We start from the raw sequence: 20,000 nt of genomic DNA, 5'->3' as shown, positions 1-20,000 counted from the left end.
TACCGCTTGTTACTCTCGGAGTCTCTTAGCCACTCAGGCAAATCATATTGTCTAAAAATGCATTTTCCCATCGATAACATGACGTGAACACGCCCGCGCCGCAGTGTCGGGTGAGTGCGCGACAAGTGCACACTCTTTTTGAATACACCTATGCATAACGTTGTATCCTTATTGACATTAAAGAAAACAACATACCGGTCTTTCCTTGTCTCCCACCATAACGGCAAATAAAAGCAGGGTCCCCGAGGGATTTTTATAGTTATGACTGATAGATGGATAGATATATATTTTTCCCTCTGGCTAAGGATCTGAACCTTTAGACCACGGCTGCCCTCTTATTAAATGTAATTCATTTTTTATTAGAGTGAGGCTACGGTTCATAGGTTCGGAACAATGTAAATACAAGAGAAAACATACTGTATAAGTACCTAGGCTAGGTTGTTACTCTGTACTCAATGAGGTGGATACACTAAAACAATCAAATGGAATTTGTGACCCGTAAACATTTTTAAAACCTAATCCGATTCGGTGCATGTCCAACATGGTGGAAAGTAACGTGGACATTGAACTTAGGTTGGTCCACTTACTACAACAATACCACATTTGTGGCGCTGGACGGCTGTCTTAAGAAGTCTGTAAATGAGTTGTCTGAAACCATCAGCTTATTTTTCAGCACTTTATCTCATACTTCATAAACTTCAATAGCAGAGAAAGTACACTGTAACGAGTAAGGGCCCTACCATGAATTGATTAACGTGGACCCCGACTTAAACAAGTTGAAAAACTGATTCGGGTGTTACCATTTAGTGGTCAATTGTACGGAATATGTACTGTACTGTGCAATCTACTAATAAAAGTTTCAATCAATCAATCAATCAATCAATCTTGCAACCAGCGCAATTGACTTTCTACACTTAGCATATCATTGCTACTTTGCACCTGGCGTAAAGCTAAACGTCTTCTGAAGCGAACTTGCATCACTAGTCTTTCCCCCCAAAGAGGTGTGTCGGTGGAAAGCAGATACATGTTGCAGTGCAAATGATACTTGGTGCTATTTTAGCAAATCAATCACACCGGTGACGGGTGAAGCTACACCTCGCACTGAATATGATATAGATTAGGAATATTGTTTTATAATTACACTGTATTGTGTTGAATACTTGCATCCATTCATCTATCTTCTTCCGCTTACCAAACTTATTACGGCCGCTTGTACCCGTGATCTTTTCCTTTTGGTCATAACCCAAAGTTCATGTCCATAGGTGAGTATAGGGACATAGATCGACCGGTAAATTGAGAGCTCTTTCTTCACTACGACTGACCGATACGGGGTCTACATCACTGCAGACGTTGCATGAATCCGCCTGTCGATCTCTCAATCCACTCTTCCCTCACTCGTGAACAAGACCGCAAGGTACTTGAACTCCTTCACTTTGGGCAGGACTCCTTTTGGGAGAGAACCATGGACTCAAACTTGGAAGTGCTGATTTTCAATCAGAGACCTAATCCCGCAGCAACCAAACCGGATCCCCTCAAGGCCCTGACTGCGCCTACAAATTCTATCCATAAAAGTTATGTACAGAATTGGTGACACAGGGCAGCCCTAGCGGAGTCCAACCCTCACTTACTGCCAGCAATTCGAACCAAGCACTGACACTGATCATACAGGGAGTGGACCGTCACAATCAAGGGGTCCGATACCCCATACTCTCTGAGCACTCTCCAAAGGACTTCCCGAGGGACACGGTCGAATGCCTTCTCCAAGTCCACAAAGCACATGTAGACTGGTTGGGCAAACTCCCATGAACTCTTAAGGATCCTGCCGAGAGTAAAGAGTTGGTCCACAGTTCCACAACCAGGACAAAAACAACACTACTCCTCCTGAATCCGAGGTTCGACTATTCGGCGTAGCCTCCTCTCCAGTACACCTGAATAGACCTTACCGGGAAGACTGTTTACTTATGTTGCTACAATAATCATTATGGCATGTTCCGTTGTTTGCAAGGTTGGTTACTGTGATTATTGTCAGGAGTGAATTTGTGTTACCTGCATCTGTTACCGTGAAAGGAGCTGAAAACCACAAGAGGTTAATGATGCTTTATTTATCTGTGACAATCATTCATTTAGCAAGTTCACATGACTCCGCATTGGCATACAAATCAATGTTATGCAATGAATATTAAAACTGTGCACAGAAAGATGTTGATGCATCTTATTCAACATTCATAACTTTATCAGACTCAGTGGTTTTTACATTCACTGCAGTGTAAGCCACACCATTGTAGTTGCCAGTGGAATTGAAGACCAGCTCGCTGCCGTTCAGGCATGTGATTTTCACTTTGGCCCTGTACTCGAGGTCGATGACTGCTCGTCCCACTGACAACTCAACACTCACGGTCTTTCCTGCCGGGACCTTCACATTGACCTCATCGGATTCTGTTATGGTCTGCGTATTGGTCGTTGCGGAGGACTGCTCAGCTCCCAAGGTCAAGCTATACCCACCAGACACCTCCCCCAGACCCGGGATCCCTGCTGAAACGGTCATGCTGACGGTGGACTCAATCTTAACGGTGGTGGTCCAGGTGGTAGACTTGGTCACAGATCTGCTGTAGGTACATTTCTGCTCTTGAGGCGCAGTTGTGTTGTTGTGATAAGACACCGATTTGATGTATTCTTTGTTGACCTAGAGGAAACAACCAGCCCCCAAACAAATGAACAAACACAGAAAAACACAAAACAATGTGTATTGTTTAGGCAACACCAAAAAAATCTTTATAAACAGTACAAATAATATCAACTCATTTTTAAAGTAATTAAGCAAATGACAGTTTAAAAATGTTGCTTTGATATTTCGATGTTTGTTTGTGATGACCTTAACATTTAGACTTTAATCCCCCGGGGGAGAATTTCGGAATATGACATTAATTTATTGAACTTTTGTAATTAAATGAAAATACAATACTGTCGCCACCTCATCGCAGGGCCAACACAGATAGACAACATTCACACTCACATTCACACACTAGGGCCAATTTTTATTGTTGCCAATCAACCTATCCCCAGGTGCATGTCTTTGGAGGTGGGAGAAAGTCGAAGGGAACGCACGCAGTTTTTTTTTTCTCTTTCTATCCCCTCCTGCTCTGGCCCAGTTCCACCAAATAGTAATATAAATCCACTAAATAAAGTCAAATACAAATAAGGCAACAAGATAAGTATCCCACACTTCTCTTTTGTAAAGTAAATCTGTACAGCAGATATGGGCATCTAACATCTACATCAAAAATATGATTTGCCTGAGTAGTTTTGTGCTTTCCAAATTCTTACTTAGTTGATTGAGACATAGTACCACTCACCTGGGGTGTGTACATGGCCAGGCTGGGATAGGTCATGTCGGTTAGCACAGACGACTTGATGGCATTGATGAAGAGGAATCCCATGTGGTCGATGTCTGAGCCAGCCTTCCCCTGCAACCCCAGGCAGACTCCAGACCCCACATCGATAGAGTACTCGGTCTTCAGGGGCCAGTCATTCATGTGCGCGAAGAACTCGCGTCCAGAACTCGTCCAGAACCTGATGCCACCCAGACGTGTCCCGGCACCGTTCCCCCACAGGGACAGCTTGGTGATGCGCTCGCCAAGTTTGAACGTGAACTCACTGAAAGTGTTTCCTTTTCCAAAGGTCTCCACACGCCCGTCGGTCAGTTCGGCCCGCACAGCTTTGATCTGCCAGCCCCCCACTGCCACTCCAATCTTCTTGAGGGTGGCACCATTGTCACGACCATTCAAAGAAAATGAACTGCCTCCATTTCCACCAATGAGCTCAAGTGTAGTTGCCATGTTTAATGACCTGAAACAGAAATGTTCTTCAATATATTCACAATTACTGGACTTCCTGAAGATCTGCAGAAGAGTGTGTAAGATGTGCAAAACCCAAAACCAATGAAGTTGGCACGTTGTGTAAATGGTAAATAAAAAGAGAATACAATGATTTGCAAATCCCTTTCAACTTGTATTCAATTGAATAGACTGCAAAGACAAGATATTTCATGTTCGAACAGGAAAACTTTGTTATTTTTTGGTCTCAGGAACACTTCAGAAAACCCCTGTCAGAAACTACAGTGTGTCGCTACATCTGTAAGTGCAAGTTAAAACAACACCCGGAAATGCCGCTGGCTTCGCTGGGCCCGAGCTCATCTAAGATGGACTGATGAAAAGTAGAAAAGTGTTCTGTGGTCCGATGAGTCCACATTTCAGATTCTTTTTGGAAACTGTGGACCCAAAGTTGAAAAGGCAGCGTCTGTGATGGTATGGGGGTGAATTAGTGCCCAAGGCATGGGTAACTTACACTGAAAGGTACATACAGATTTTGGAGCAACTTATGTTGCCAACCAAGGAACATCTTTTTCATAGATGCCCCTGCTTATTTCAACAAGACAATGCCAAGCTACGTGCTACAACAGCATGGCTTCGTAGTAAAATCTAGACCACTGCAACGCACTTCTTGTCGGGATCCCCAGCAAGAACATCCAGAAGCTGCAATACATACAGAATAGTGCTGCTAGGATCCTGATGAGAGTGCGGAAATATGACCACATCACACCAACTCTCAAATCCCTTCACTGGCTTCCTGTTCCACTCAGGATTGAATTGAAAGTCTCCCTACTAACCCACCAGTGCCTCCATGGAAATGCCCCCCCTCTACCTCAAAGAACTGCTCACGCCCATATCCTCCACACGACACCTCCGCTCCGGGCGGGCTAACCTCCTCCAACCTCCGAGGACAAAGCTACGAACAATGGGAGACCGGGCTTTCTGCTCCGCCGCTCCCAGTCTGTGGAACGCTCTCCCTGACCACCTGAGGGCACCACAGACTGTGGATGCTTTTAAAAAAGGCTAAAAAAACAAAACCTTATTTAAAAAAAAGCCTTTTTTTGAATATATGCATACTAGTTTTAGTTATTTGGTTGTTCTAGTTTATATTTTTATTTATTTTTTTATTACCGTATTTTCCGCACTATTAGCCGCAACTAAAAACCACAAATTTACTCAAAAGCTGACAGTGCGGCTTTTAACCCGGTGCGCTTTATATATGGATTAATATTACCGGTAAGATTCATTTTCATAAAGTTTCGGTCTCGCAACTTCGGTAAACAGCCGCCATCTTTTTTCCCGGTAGAACAGGAAGCGCTTCTTCTTCTACGCAAGCAACCGCCAAGGTAAGCACCCGCCCCCATAGAACAGGAAGCGCTTCTTCTTCTACTGTAAGCAACCACCCGCCCGCGTAGAAGAAGAAAAAGCGTGCGGATACCGTACGTTTCATTTCCTTTGTGTGTTTACATCTGTAAAGACCACAAAATGGCTCCTACTAAGCGTCAGGGATCCGGTTCATGAAAAGACGCAATCTCTCCATCCGCACACGGATTACTATTTCACAGCAACTGATATTCCTGTGAACCGCACTGTGGATACAACGGGAGCACGTACGGTGAATATTCGCACCACAGGGAATGAGAAGTCATCCTTCACTGTGGTTCTAGCTTGCCATGCTAATGGCCAGAAACTTCCACCCATGGTGATATTCAAAAGGAAGACCTTGCCAAAAGAGACCTTTCCAGCCGGCGTCATCATAAAAGCTAACTCGAAGGGATGGATGAAGAAAAGATGAGCGAGTGGTTAAGGTAAGTTTAAGTTTACGCGAAGAGGCCGGGTGGCTTTTTTCACGCAGCTCTGTCCATGTTGATATACGACTCCGTGCGCGCCCACATCACGCTGGTTTTTAATATATTATTAAAGTTTGACTGACCTATTTGACTGTTTTTTTGACATTCCTTTAGCGCAGTTAGATGCGGCTTACAACACGGGGCGGCTTATAGGTGGACAAAGTTTTGAAATATGCCGTTCATTGAAGGCGCGGCTTTTAACCCAGGGCGCCTTATGGTGCGGAAAATACGGTATCTTTTTATTTTTTTTAATACACTGTAGCACTTTGAGGTTGTTTAGTCAATGTAAAGTGCTTTTACAAACAAAATCTATTATTATTATTATTATTATTATTATTAAAAGAGTGTATCGTAGTAAAAGAGTGCGGGTACGAGACTGGCCTGCCTGTAGTCCAGACCTGTCTCCCATTGAAAATGTGTGGTGCATTATGAAGCCTAAAATAGCACAGCGGAGACTACTTAAGCTGTACATCAAGCAAGAATGGGAAAGAATTCCACGTCAAAAATGTGTCTCCTCAGTTCCCAAACCTTTACTGAGTGTTGTTAAAAGGAAAGGCCATGTAACACAGTGGTAAAAATGCCCCTGTGACAACTTTTTTGCAATGTGTTGCTGACATTAAATTCTAACTTAATGATTATTTGCAAAAATAAATTACGTTCCTCGGTGTGAACATTAAATATCTTGTCTTCGCAGTCTATTCAATTGAATATAAGTTGAAAAGGATTTGCAAATCATTGTATTCTGTATTTAATAACAAATTACACAACGTCTGTCTGCCTTTGGAAAGTTGTACTGAAAACCAATCTTGTTGTACTGTTTTAAGTTCAATGACAATAAAGCTATTCTATTCAACTCACCTTCCTGATACCCCAGAAACACACAAACCAAGAAAGCGTTGACAGCTTAGGTTCTTGCAAGGTGAAAGGTGAAGGACTCACCTGTTTATAGAAAGAGGGTTAACATGCATTAGAACTCACATCCTGTTGTTGAGGATGAACAAAGCAGATCAGGATTTACTAATAAATAAATGAGACGGGTCTAATCATCTGATGTTCTTGTTGAGTAAGAAGTTCAACACATTTTTTGTAAATTTGATGGACTGATTGCACACATATAAAACCATACCAGAGTAGATGTAGAAAGAGTTATGGAAGGAACAGACTATGTAATATCTAAGACCAGATGTGCATACTCACAAGTTGAAGAGTGGACAGATGATATCAGACCAGTAAGAAGTGCAGGGACTCTGTTTTAAAGGCAATGATGTTGGTATTGCGAAATCACCTGAGATTCTTTTGAATGTGATTGGTTGAGATAGAGTCCGAGGCAGACAAGTCTTGACTAGACTAACCAGCATTTGTGTGGGGCTTCTTATCAAAATATTTTTTTTGGAGTCTCCACAGAGTTCACGTAAGTTATCTTAAGCAGATTCCTTTGAGACAATAGACTCTTTTTTTATGAGTTAGCTTCCGGTCGCTGAGATGAGCAATTGCATTTTCTTTTGCTCCTGCTCTGGAATCCAAACAAAGGCTCGGATGATACCACAATTCCTGCTTTTTCTATTGTGGATCACGGATTTGTATTTTAAACCACCACGGATACTATACCCTCTGGAAAATGAGAGTCGTGAACGCGAAAAGGACGATCACTGTGATTTCTACCTCCTCGGTAAATCATCGGCGAAGCACCCGGGTTTCGGAGGTAATGTGATTCACTCGTGCCTCACAGCGGATCGGAACAGAAGAAACAAGCCCCTGACTGGAAGGATAGACCAAAGATCAGCAATTTTACTATTACTTCTACTCTCAGGAGACACTGAACTAAACCCTGGACGAGTAACCACCCGGTTAATGTTGTCTTGCCTGGCGAAGCCTAGCAGTGTTGTTGCTATCGACGCCAAGGAAGCCAGCTTAGCTGCGGGACCTCGTCGGAGCTATGCTAAAAACATTGGCTCTCCACCTACGCCAGCCCTCACTTGCTCATCACCACCCGAGCTTACCTGCGTTCCAGCGGTCGGCGGCACGACGGAGGACTTCCCCCCGATCATCGGTGCGGTCAGCGGCCCGGAGGCGGAGGAGGACAGCCCAGACACCGGTGAAGACAGCGGCTCGGCAGTGGACGGCGAAATGGCTGCCGTCAACACCCCGGTCACCAGTAAAGGTCCTCGCAGCCTCTCCCCAATACCTGATGGTCAACACCGCGGCACCTTGACCCCCCGCGACCTACACAGGTTTCAGGGGATCCTTTGTCCATCCCTGGTCATTGTTCTCAGCCTCACCAAAGTCCACGAAAACCACTCCCACCCCTTCCACACCCCGCTCCAACTCCGCCCCTCCCCCATCACCTGGCTGACGAACAATGGGCCTCTCTCCCCCTCCCCCAAGATTTATTTCTTCCAAACAGTGAATTGGACTGCACTACAACTTCAATAACAACCAACATGTTCATCCCTCCATTTTCCGGACATTACCTCTCCACAGCGGACTGTTATGTTCTTTTTGGTTCCAGTGGGCTACACATCATCCACTTTAATGTGAACAGCCTCTCTGGAACCAAACTCGACCAAATCAGAGAAATGTTCCACAACAACAAGGTAAAAATCTTGTGTTTTTCTGAAACTAAATTAGATCAAAGTGTTTCTGACTCAGAGATAGAGATAGAAAACTTCTCGGTTATCAGAAAGGACAGGAATAAACATGGTGTGGGTGTTTGTATGTATATTCACCAGGATATAAAATATATAACTCGCACTGATCTTAACCACAATGCCCTTGAATCTATGTGGGCGGAAATCAAATTTAAAAACGCTAAGCCGGTATTGATATGGACTGCATGCAGACCCACTAATCAGAGTGATTTCTATGGTGCTCTCAAGGAGTGCTTAGCTGAGGTAGACAATGTGGAAAAAATAATAACGGGAGATCTGAACACAGATATTCAACGCAAAGATTCGCCTGTCTTCAAATCTTACAGCAATTTTTGTAATCTACAATGTGGAGAAAATTATAACGGGAGATCTGAACACAGATATTCAATGCAGAGATTCGCCTGTCTTCAAATCTTACAGCAATTTTTGTAATCTACACGGTCTGTTCCAGCTAATAACACTACCCACAAGGGTGTGTGATTCCACCCAATCAACCATAGATCTCATTCTCACATCACAACGGCTTAACATAAAAAATAGTGGGGTCATGATCTATGGTCCTAGCGACTACTATCTAACCTTTTGCACCCGCAAAATAGCTAAAACCAAAGCCAACGGCCACATAACAGCTCAATCCAGATCCCTTAAAACATACTCCAGTGATAATCTCAACCTAAAATTAGATGAGTGAGATTGGTCCCCTGTGCTCGCGAGCAACCTGGTTGATGATGCTTGGGATCGCTTCAAAACAGTGTTCCTAGCGATACTAAATGATATGGCTCCCGTGAAAACAGTCAGGATCAAAGCCCGCTCTGAACCATGGATGAATCCGGACCTACTAACTGCCATAAAGACAGAGACAGAAAATACTCAGAACACCAAAAGTGTTAAACCGAAGTAGATAAACAACCCAATAATAACCTCAAATCACTCCTTAAAACACTCAAAAAGCAATGCAATAAATTAAGAAATATGGCAAACAACCTGAATAAATCCTTAAAAACAACTACATTAACGACAAAATAGAGGAAAACACAAAGAAGCCATGTGAGCTCTGGAAAATCCTCAACAACCAGCTTCCTGGCTGCAGCCAGAAACTTAAAACCAGACTCACCAACATCAACATCAAGGAGGGCGACTCCCTCATTACAGACAAAATGGAGGTAGCAAGCAGACTTAACACCTTTTTCACCAGCATAGCCACAACTCTAGTTAACAAGTTGTCCCACCACTCTGGTCGTTTCGGTTTAGAACACATTAAAGCCTTCTACAGAAAGCTAGGAGTATTCAACAACGATTTCAAATTAGAAATGGTCTCAGCTGACGAGGTGCTTAAAAAATTGAGCGCGCTCCACCTAAACTAGCCCACGGGCCTTGACAATATCCCCTCCAGATTCCCCAGGGACTCTGCCACCACCAATGCCCCAATCATCACACACATAATAAACCTCTCAATTACACAAGGCCAAGTACCAAAAGTTTTCAAGATAGCAAGAGTAACTCCCCTTTTTAAAAAAGGAAGCAAATTAGAACCTGGTAACTACCGACCTGTTTCTATTCTCAGTTCAATTTCGACAGTATTGGAAACAATTTATTATGAACAGGTCGATAGATACCTTGCTACTAAAAAACTCATGTACAAATTCCAATCCGGCTTCAGAACTAACCACTCCACTGACCGACCACATCAAACATGAGGTGGACGCGGGCAAATACTGCGTCATGGTCATGCTGGATCTTCAGAAGGCCTTTGACACCGTTAACCACGCTATACCGTTGGATAAGCTCAGAGCAATCGGATTTGATAAAATCTCATCGAGCTGGATGCAATCTTACTTGGAGGGGAGGGAACAGGTGGTAGAGGTGAACGGCACCGTGTCTCCCCTCCCTCTCAGTAAGCTGTGGAGTCCCCCAAGGCAGTATATTAGGACCTTTACTGTTCCTAATGTACATAAATGACATGTCATCAGCATGCGACTGTGAATTGTTCCTGTTTGCGGATGACTCCGCCCTGCTGGTATCCGGCAAGGACAAGTCACAGGTGGAAAAAAATCCTCAGTGATGAACTCTGTAGAATTTGCACCTGGTTCGCTGACAACAAGCTATCCATACACTTGGGTAAAACGGAATCCATCTTATTTGGGTCCCAAATCAACCTTAAGAAAGCCAGTGACTTCACTATAAAAGTGGGTGACATTGTTATCACCAGGAAAGATGAGGTCACCTACCTAGGTTCCATTCTAGAGCATACTTGCCAACCTTGAGACCTCCGATTTCAGGAGGTGGTGGTTGGGGGCGGGGCTAAGAGGGGAGGAGTATATTTACAACTAGAATTCACTAAGTCAAGTATTTCATATATATATATATATATATATATATATATATATCAAATCAAATCAAATCAACTTTATTTATAAAGCACATTTAAAATAAGAAATACTTGACTTTCAGTGAATTCTAGCTGTATATATGTTTAATTTATTATATATATATATATATATATATATATATATATATATATATATATATATATATATATATATATATATATAAATAAAAGAAATACTTGAATTTCAGTGTTCATTTATTTACACATATACACACACATAACACTCATCTACTCATTGTTGAGTTAAGGGTTGAATTGTCCATCCTTAATATATTCTCTGTCACTATTTTTCTAACCATGCTGAATACCCTTTCGCAGGTACCCAGAAAGGTTTCGAGTACCACCAAAAAAATCTCTGAAGACAGTATAAAAATCTGTGTTAAAGGTGTACAAATACTGTTTGTATAATAAGCATGTTATTTTTTTTTACAAATGAGTGTTAAGAGTTCAGTACTAAAAAAAAAAAAAAAAAAAGAATGTGGCTTAAGTACAGTTTTTTAATTGAGCTGCTGCATTTTTTGGTTGGGTTGTTTATTTATTTTTGAGTAACTTCTATACATTTCTAAAAGGGGAATAATGTAATAGAGTGATCTATGTTTGTCTGTTGCCATCTCCTGGTGAATGTTGGCTATAGCGTACTGGGGTTACTTTTTGGTTGGCCAACGATTTACGTGGGGTTGCGCACCTGACGTCACTCAGGTCCGCATGGAGCTGGAGGGGGCGTGGCTTTCAGCTCCGCCTGAATTTCGGGAGATTTTCGGGAGAAAATTTGTCCCGGGAGGTTTTCGGGAGAGGCGCTGAATTTCGGGAGTCTCCCGGAAAATCCGGGAGGGTTGGCAAGTATGTCTCCAGTACACCTGAATAAACCTTACCGGGAAGGCTGTTTACTTATGTTGCTACAATAATCATTATGGCATGTTCCGTTGTTTGCAAGGTTGGTTACTGTGATTATTGTCGGGAGTGAATTTGTGTTACCTGCATCTGTTACCGTGAAAGGAGCTGAAAACCACAAGATTTAAAGATGGAAACACAAGCAGGTTAATGATGCTTTATTTATCTGTGACAATCATTCATTTAGCAAGTTCACATGACTCCGCATTGGCATGCAATGAATATTAAAACTGTGCACAGTAAGATGTTGATGCATCTTATTCAACATTCATAACTTTATCAGACTCAGTGGTTTTTACATTCACTGCAGTGTAAGCCACACCATTGTAGTTGCCAGTGGATTTGAAGACCAGCTCGCTGCCGTTCATGCATGTGATTTTCACTTTGGCCCTGTACTCGAGGTCGATGACTGCTCGTCCCACTGACAACTCAACACTCACGGTCTTTCCTGCCGGGACCTTCACATTGACCTCATCGGATTCTGTTATGGTCTGCGTATTGGTCGTTGCGGAGGACTGCTCAGCTCCCACAGTCAGGCTATACCCAGCAGACACCTCCCCCAGACCCGGGATCCCTGCTGAAACGGTCGTGCTGACGGTGGCCTCAATCTTAACGGTGGTGGTCCAGGTGTTAGACTTGGTCACAGATCTGCTGTACGAACATTTCTGCTCTTGAGGCGCAGTTGTGTTGTTGTGGTAAGACACCGATTTGATGTATTCTTTGTTGACCTAGAGGAAACAACCAGCCCCCAAACAAACGAACAAACACAGAAAAACACAAAACAATGTGTATTGTTTAGGCAACACCAAAAAAATCTTTATAAACAGTACAAATAATATCAACTCATTTTTAAAGTAATTAAGCAAATGACAGTTTAAAAATGTTGTTTTGATATTTCGATGTTTGTTTGTGATGACCTTAACATTTAGACTTTAATCCCCCGGGGGAGAATTTCGGAATATGACATTAATTTATTGAACTTTTGTAATTAAATAAAAATACAATACTGTCGCCACCTCATCGCAGGGCCACCACAGATAGACAACATTCACACTCACATTCACACACTAGGGCCAATTTTTATTGTTGCCAATCAACCTATCCCCAGGTGCATGTCTTTGGAGGTGGGAGGAAGTCCGAGTACCCGGAGGGAACGCACGCAGTTTTTTTTTCTCTTTCTATCCCCTCATGCTCTGGCCCGGTTCCACCAAATAGTAATATAAATCCACTAGTCAAATACAAATAAGGCAACAAGATAAGTATCCCACACTTCTCTTTTGTAAAGTAAATCTGTACAGCAGATATGGTCATCTACCATCTACATCAAAAATATGATTTGCCTGAGTAGTTTTGTGCTTTCCAAATTCTTACTCAGTTGATTGAGACATAGTACCACTCACCTGGGGTGTGTACATGGCCAGGCTGGGATAGGTCATGTCGGTTAGCACAGACGACTTGATGGCATTGATGAAGAGGAATCCCAAGTGGTCGATGTCTGAGCCAGCCTTCCCCTGCAACCCCAGGCAGACTCCAGACCCCACATCGATCGAGTACTCGGTCTTCAGGGGCCAGTCATTCATGTGCGCGAAGAACTCGCGTCCAGAACTCGTCCAGAACCTGATGCCACCCAGACGTGACCCGGCACCGTTCCCCCACAGGGACAGCTTGGTGATGCGCTCGCCAAGTTTGAACGTGAACTCACTGAAAGTGTTTGCTTTTCCAAAGGTCTCCACACGCCCGTCGGTCAGTTCGGCCCGCACAGCTTTGATCTGCCAGCCAGCCACTGCCACTCCAATCTTCTTGAGGGTGGCACCATTGTCTTCACCAGTCAAAGAAAATGGACTGCCTCCATTTCCACCAATGCGATAAAGTGTAGTTGCCATGTTTAATGACCTGAAACAGAAATGTTCTTCAATATATTCACAATTACTGGACTTCCTGAAGATCTGCAGAAGAGTGTGTAAGATGTGCAAAATCCAAAACCAATGAAGTTGTCACGTTGTGTAAATGGTAACTAAAAACCGAATACAATGAATTGCAACTCCTTTTCAACTTGTATTCAATTGAATAGACTGCAAAGACAAGATATTTCATGTTCGAACTGGAAAACGTTGTTATTGTTTGCCAATATTAGCTCATTTGGAATTTGATGCCTGCAACATATTTAAAAAAAGCTGGCACAGGTGACGAAAACGACTGAGAAACATGAGGAATGCTCATCAAACATTTATTCGTAGCATCCCACAGGTGAACAGGCTAATTGGGAACAGGTGGGTGCCATGATTGGGTATAAAAGCAGCTTCCATGAAATGCTCAGTCATTCACAAACAAGGATGGGGCGAGGGTCACCACTTTGTCAGCACACGCCTGAGCAAATTGTCCATCAGTTTAAGAACAACATTTCTCAACGAGCTATTGCAACCATCTACGGTCCGTAAAATCATCAAAAGGTTCAGAAAATCTGGAGAAATCACTGCACGTCAGCGGCATTGCCCGTGACCTTCGATCCCAAAGGCAATACTGCATCCAAAATTGACATCAGTGTGTAAAGGATATCACCACATGGTCTCAGGAACACTTCAGAAATCTCCTGTCAGTAACAACAGTTTGTCGCTACCAGTGTTGGGACTAACGCGTTACTAAGTAACGCGTTACTGTAACGCCGTTAGTTTCGGCGGTAACTAGTAATCTAACGCGTTATTTTTTATATTCAGTAACTCAGTTACCGTTACTACGTGATGCGTTACTGCGTTATTTTACGTTATTTTTTAATGTAGTATCGGCTAGAAATAGAAGAAGTGTCGTCCTTCCGTCTCACAAGGAAAATAAAATAGGCGTGCTTTCCTCGACCGAGGAGCGGAGCCTCCGCAGGGGAGACGTTCCTCCAGGGCCTGTGTACTTCGGGGCTAACACCCTTCACTTTACCCGGCAGTGGGTCTTTACAGCTCCGGACTCGAGGGTGAATGACGAGGCCGGCGGTTTGTTGCAATTTTGTGACTTTATTGGTGTCTTGCACGTAGCCATCCACCAAGCTAGAGCACCTGCACGCATTCACTGTTGCGCTCCCTCACCTCTCTCGCCCACTCACTCACTGACGTCACTCACCTCACATGCTGTCATATCTTAAAGGGCCACACACACACACACACACACACACACACACACACACACACACACACACACACACACACACATACGCTACTCTCATAACAACTAAAAAAGACATCATGGCGAAGCCACAAGTCGAGTTTCTTAACATGGATACATTGTCACTACTTTTCTTTTGTCGAGCACAAAAAAAATAACATTTTAGTTAAATGTAAGTTGTGTCTTGGATCAAAGATCCTATCTACTTAAAGTTAAAGTGCCAATGATTGTCACACACACACACTAGGTGTGGTGAAATTATTCTCTGCATTTGACCCATCACCCATTGATAGAGCCATTGCAGCGTATGTGCTAGAAGACATGCAGGCTATTTCTACAGTGGAGTCACCCGTTTTCTGGCAGCTAATTAGCATGATACCGGCGTCAAACAACAAATGGCACGGAAAACATGTTCCAAGTACCTGGACAGTGACTACATAAACATGGAAAGCGAGCTAAAGAAAACACTCCAAACTTTGCCTCTGCTCATCATTGAAGGTACACACTGTCAATTCTCTTATATACTCTTTCATTCTAGACTTCTAGAGTGTTTGATTATCACATCATTCTAAATGTATAGACTATAAAGTTCACAAACATAAAGAGGGATGCTAGTGGGCCAGGCCAATCTTACCTTATCTCTAAACTAAAACTGGGGAAATGTGTAGAGTCTTCTTGGCTTCACTACAGTGTTGATCTCCTGAATACATGATTTTTATTTCACAATTCCGTGAGAGAGAAAAAATTCCTGATTAGGCTTTGTGTATGTCATGTGTGCCTTCTTTGGGTGAAGTCAGCTTTACAGCTATGTTGTTATTATGCTGTTTGTTACATATGTGTGTTATGTTGCAGCTATTTCAAATAGTTTTGTCAATTTGTTGTGGCCTGAAATAAATTGGCCCTTTGAAACATATCTTTGTCTTTGTGTGTTGTATGTAGAGCACATTGCTTAGCAGAGTTCAGTGATGCAAATGTATGTCAAGTTGATCAACAGATTGTATTATTCTCCAGTGCAATAACAGTACTGAAATGAAGGCTAAAAGGGCATTAATGGGAGCCTTAAAAAAAAAAAGGAGAAAAAAATAAGTAACTAAATAGTTACTTTTCACAGTAACGCATTACTTTTTGGTGTAAGTAACTGAGTTAGTAACTGAGTTACTTTTGAAATAAAGTAACTAGTTACTGGTTTTCAGTAACTAACCCAACACTGGTCGCTACATCTGTAAGTGCAAGTTAAAACTCTACAATGCAAAGCGAAAGCCATTTATCAACAACACCCGGAAATGCCGCTGGCTTCGCTGGGCCCGAACTCATCTAAGATGGACTGATGAAAAGTGGAAAAGTGTTCTGTGGTCTGACGAGTCCACATTTCAAAGTTGAAAAGGCAACATCTGTGATGGTATGGGGGTGTATTAGTGCCCAAGGCATGGGTAACTTACACTGAAAGTTACATACAGATTTTGGAGCAACATATGTTGCCATCCAAGCAACATCTTTTTCATAGACTCCCTTGTTTATTTCAGCAAGACAATGCCAAGCCACGTGTTAAAACAGCATGGCTTCGTAGTAAAAGAGTGTGGGTACTAGATTGGCCTGCCTGTAGTCCAGAACTGTCTCCCATTGAAAATGTGTGGTGCATTATGAAGCCTAAAATACCACAACTGAGACTACATAAGCTGTACATCAAGCAAGAATGGGAAATATTTCCACTTCAAAAATGTGTCTCCTCAGTTCCCAAACGTTTACTGAGTGTTGTTAAAAGGAAAGGCCATGTAACACAGTGGCAAAAATGCCCCTGTGACAACTTTTTTTGCAATGGGTTGCTGCCATTAAATTCTAAGTTAATGATTATCTGCACACAAAAAATTACATTCCTCAGTGTGAACATGAAATATCTTGTCTTTGCAGTCTATTCAATTGAATATTGTCATGACTTGGTCCTGGGTGTTTGCTTTTCCGGGATGCAACGGAAAGTTGGCTCGGGCGAGACGGGAATGTAAGTACATTTTTATTTAAACACTATAACTACAAAAAAAAAGGAAGTAAACAAAAGGCGCGCACAATGGCGGAAAACAAACTATGAAACCAAAAAGACTATAAACATGGAAAAAAAACTTACTTTGGCATGGGACATGAAGCAGGATCTAAGAGGATGAAGAGTGTGTAGAGCATAATTGTGGGATGTCGTCAGAACGACAAACTGAAAACAATGAACTTAAATACTATAGACATGATTAGTGAAAGCAGGTGCGTGACTCAAAACGTGAAACAGGTGCGCAACGTGACAGGTGAAAACTAATGGTTGCTACGGTGACAAAACAAAACAAAAGTGCACAAAAAGTCCAAAAACAAAACCGAACATGACTAAAACAAAAACATGATCACACAGACCATCCATCCATCCATCCATCTTCTTCCGCTTATCCGAGGTCGGGTCGCGGGGGCAGCAGCTTAAGCAGGGAAGCCCAGACTTCCCTCTCCCCAGCCACTTCGTCCAGCTCCTCCCGGGGGATCCCGAGGCGTTCCCAGGCCAGCCGGGAGAGATAGTCTTCCCAGCGTGTCCTGGGTCTTCCCCATGGCCTCCTACCGGTCGGACGTGCCCGAAACACCTTCCTAGGGAGGCGTTCGGGTGGCATCCTGACCAGATGCCCGAACCACCTCATCTGGCTCCTCTCCATGTGGAGGAGCAGCGGCTTTACTTTGAGCTCCCCCCGAATGACAGAGCTTCTCACCCTATCTCTAAGGGAGAGCCCCGCCACTCGGCGGAGGAAACTCATTTCGGCCGCTTGTACCCGTGATCTTGTCCTTTCGGTCATGACCCAAAGCTCATGAACATAGGTGAGGATGGGAACGTAGATCGACCGGTAAATCGAGAGCTTTGCCTTCCGGCTCAGTTCCTTCTTCACCACAACGGATCGATACAGCGTCCGCATTACTGAAGACGCCGCACCGATCCGCCTGTCGATCTCACGATCCACTCTTCCCCCACTCGTGAACAAGACTCCGAGGTACTTGAACTCCTCCACTTGGGGCAAGATCTCCTCCCCAACCCGGAGATGGCACTCCACCCTTTTCCGGGAGAGAACTATGGACTCGGACTTGGAGGTGCTGATTCCCATCCCAGTCGCTTCACACTCGGCTGCGAACCGATCCATCACACAGACATGACAAATATAAGTTGAAAAGGATTTGCAAATCATTGTATTCTCTTTTTATTTACCATTTACACAACGTGACAACTTCACTGCTTTTGGGTTTTGTAACTGGAGAGCCAGACTGGACATTTAGAGCCCCCCCCCATGTTTACCCTTTACTATCTTTTTTACGAGGCGCCGCACATGGGTGAGCCATCAGTCTTTCGTTTCTGTATGCCCTTGTATGCTAATTGTATGTCTGCCTTTGGAAAGTTGTACTGAAAACCAATCTTGTTGTACTGTTTTAAGTGCAATGACAATAAAGCTATTCTATTCAACTCACCTTCCTGATACCCCAGAAACACACAAACCAAGAAAGCGTTGACAGCTTAGGTTCTGTAATGTGGAGGTTCTTCTCTCGATGTGGCTTGCAAGGTGAAAGGTGAAGGACTCACCTGTTTATAGAAAGAGGGTTAACATGCATTAGAACTCACATCCTGTTGTTGAGGATGAACAAAGCAGATCAGGATTACGGTAACTCATAAATAAATGAGACGGGTCTAATCATCTGATGTTCTTGTTGAATAAGAAGTTCAATACATTTTTTGTAAATTTGATGGAGTGATTGCACAAATATAAAACCATACCAGAGTAGATGTAGAAAGAGTTATGGCAAGAACAGACTATGTAATATCTAAGACCAGATGTGCATACTCACAAGTTGAAGAGTGGACGGATGATATCAGACCAGTAAGAAGTGCAGGGACTCTGTAGTCAGACTACTGATGGTTCACGGTTTTAAAGGCAATGATGTTGGGATTGCGAAATCACCTGAGATTCTTTTGAATTTGATTAGTTTGGATGGAGTCCGAGGCGGACAAGTCTTGACTGGAATAACCAGTATTTACCCCGAAGGGAATAAGCGGTAGAAAATGGATGGATGTGTGGGCTTCTATCAAAATAATTTTTTTGGGAGTCTCCACAGAGTTCACCTAATTATCTTAAGTAGATTCCTTTGAGTCAATAGACTCTTTTTTTTTTTTTTTTACACAAGCCCGAGTCAACAAAAAAGACAAGTAGCTAAAAAGACATTATTTACTCATTTCTACATAATAAGACCACACATATACAAAATAATAGAACATCTAACAAATATGGGCAAGAAAAAGGTCAATCTAAACACATTCATATTTAAAGTGTGCAATATCGATATGGATGTAGGATAGGATGGACTTTTAGTTAGTTGTTTTAGTGCAGGTTTTATCATTCACTAACAGAAGTGATGCGTAGTGAAAAACAAAAATATTTATAAGTATATATACATACCGTATTTTCCGCACCATAAGGCGCCCTGGGTTATAAGCCGCGCCTTCAATGAACGGCATATTTCAAAACTTTGTCCACCTATAAGACGCCCCGTGTTATAAGCCGCATCTAACTGCGCTAAAGGAATGTCAAAAAAACAGTCAGATAGGTCAGTCAAACTTTAATAATATATTAAAAACCAGCGTGATGTGGGCGCGCATGGAGTCGTATATCAACATGGACGGAGCTGCGTGAAAAAAGCCACCCGGCCTCTTCGCGTAAACTTACCTTAACCACTCGCTCATCTTTTCTTCATCCATCCCTTCGAGTTAGCTTTTATGATGACGCCGGCTGGAAAGGTCTCTTTTGGCAAGGTCTTCCTTTTGAATATCACCATGGGTGGAAGTTTCTGGCCATTAGCATGGCAAGCTAGAACCACAGTGATGGATGACTTCTCATTCCCTGTGGTGCGAATATTCACCGTACGTGCTCCCGTTGTATCCACAGTGCGGTTCACAGGAATATCAGTTGCTGTGAAATAGTAATCCGTGTGCGGATGGAGAGATTGCGTCTTTTCATGAACCGGATCCCGGTCGCTTAGTAGGAGCCATTTTGTGGTCTTTACAGATGTAAATACACAAAGGAAATGAAACGTACGGTATATCCGCGCGCTTTTTCTTCTTCTACGCGGGCGGGTGGTTGCTTACAGTAGAAGAAGAAGCGCTTCCTGTTCTATGGGGGCGGGTGCTTACCTTGGCGGTTGCTTG

At 43.0% G+C, this 20,000-nt stretch overlaps 2 protein-coding genes across 3 annotated transcripts; both read right to left on the bottom strand.

Annotated features, from left to right (window-relative positions):
- Positions 1-2,088: 2,088 nt before the first annotated feature.
- Positions 2,089-18,382, bottom strand: LOC133616665 (aerolysin-like protein). Of its 2 annotated transcripts, none has more exons than XM_061976204.2 (3): positions 6,578-6,627; positions 3,354-3,846; positions 2,089-2,683 (listed from the first exon to the last, which is right to left on the bottom strand). In XM_061976204.2, the coding sequence occupies exons 2-3, from the start codon at positions 3,834-3,836 to the stop codon at positions 2,213-2,215; spliced, it is 954 nt and encodes a 317-aa protein (XP_061832188.1). In that variant the 5' UTR covers positions 3,837-3,846; positions 6,578-6,627; the 3' UTR covers positions 2,089-2,212. The 2 variants fall into 2 exon arrangements, with proteins under 2 accessions (XP_061832188.1, XP_061832187.1); XM_061976203.2 differs by lacking the exon at positions 6,578-6,627 and adding an exon at positions 18,272-18,382 and having other exon boundaries at positions 2,186-2,683.
- Positions 11,791-18,673, bottom strand: LOC133616666 (aerolysin-like protein). The gene is made up of 4 exons (XM_061976205.1): positions 18,647-18,673; positions 18,272-18,383; positions 13,048-13,540; positions 11,791-12,375 (listed from the first exon to the last, which is right to left on the bottom strand). The coding sequence occupies exons 3-4, from the start codon at positions 13,528-13,530 to the stop codon at positions 11,905-11,907; spliced, it is 954 nt and encodes a 317-aa protein (XP_061832189.1). The 5' UTR covers positions 13,531-13,540; positions 18,272-18,383; positions 18,647-18,673; the 3' UTR covers positions 11,791-11,904.
- Positions 18,674-20,000: the final 1,327 nt, after the last annotated feature.

This window comes from Nerophis lumbriciformis, linkage group LG14 (genome assembly GCF_033978685.3).
Source record: "Nerophis lumbriciformis linkage group LG14, RoL_Nlum_v2.1, whole genome shotgun sequence".
NCBI lineage: Eukaryota > Metazoa > Chordata > Actinopteri > Syngnathiformes > Syngnathidae > Nerophis > Nerophis lumbriciformis.
This window is presented reverse-complemented; position numbering and strand designations above follow the sequence as displayed.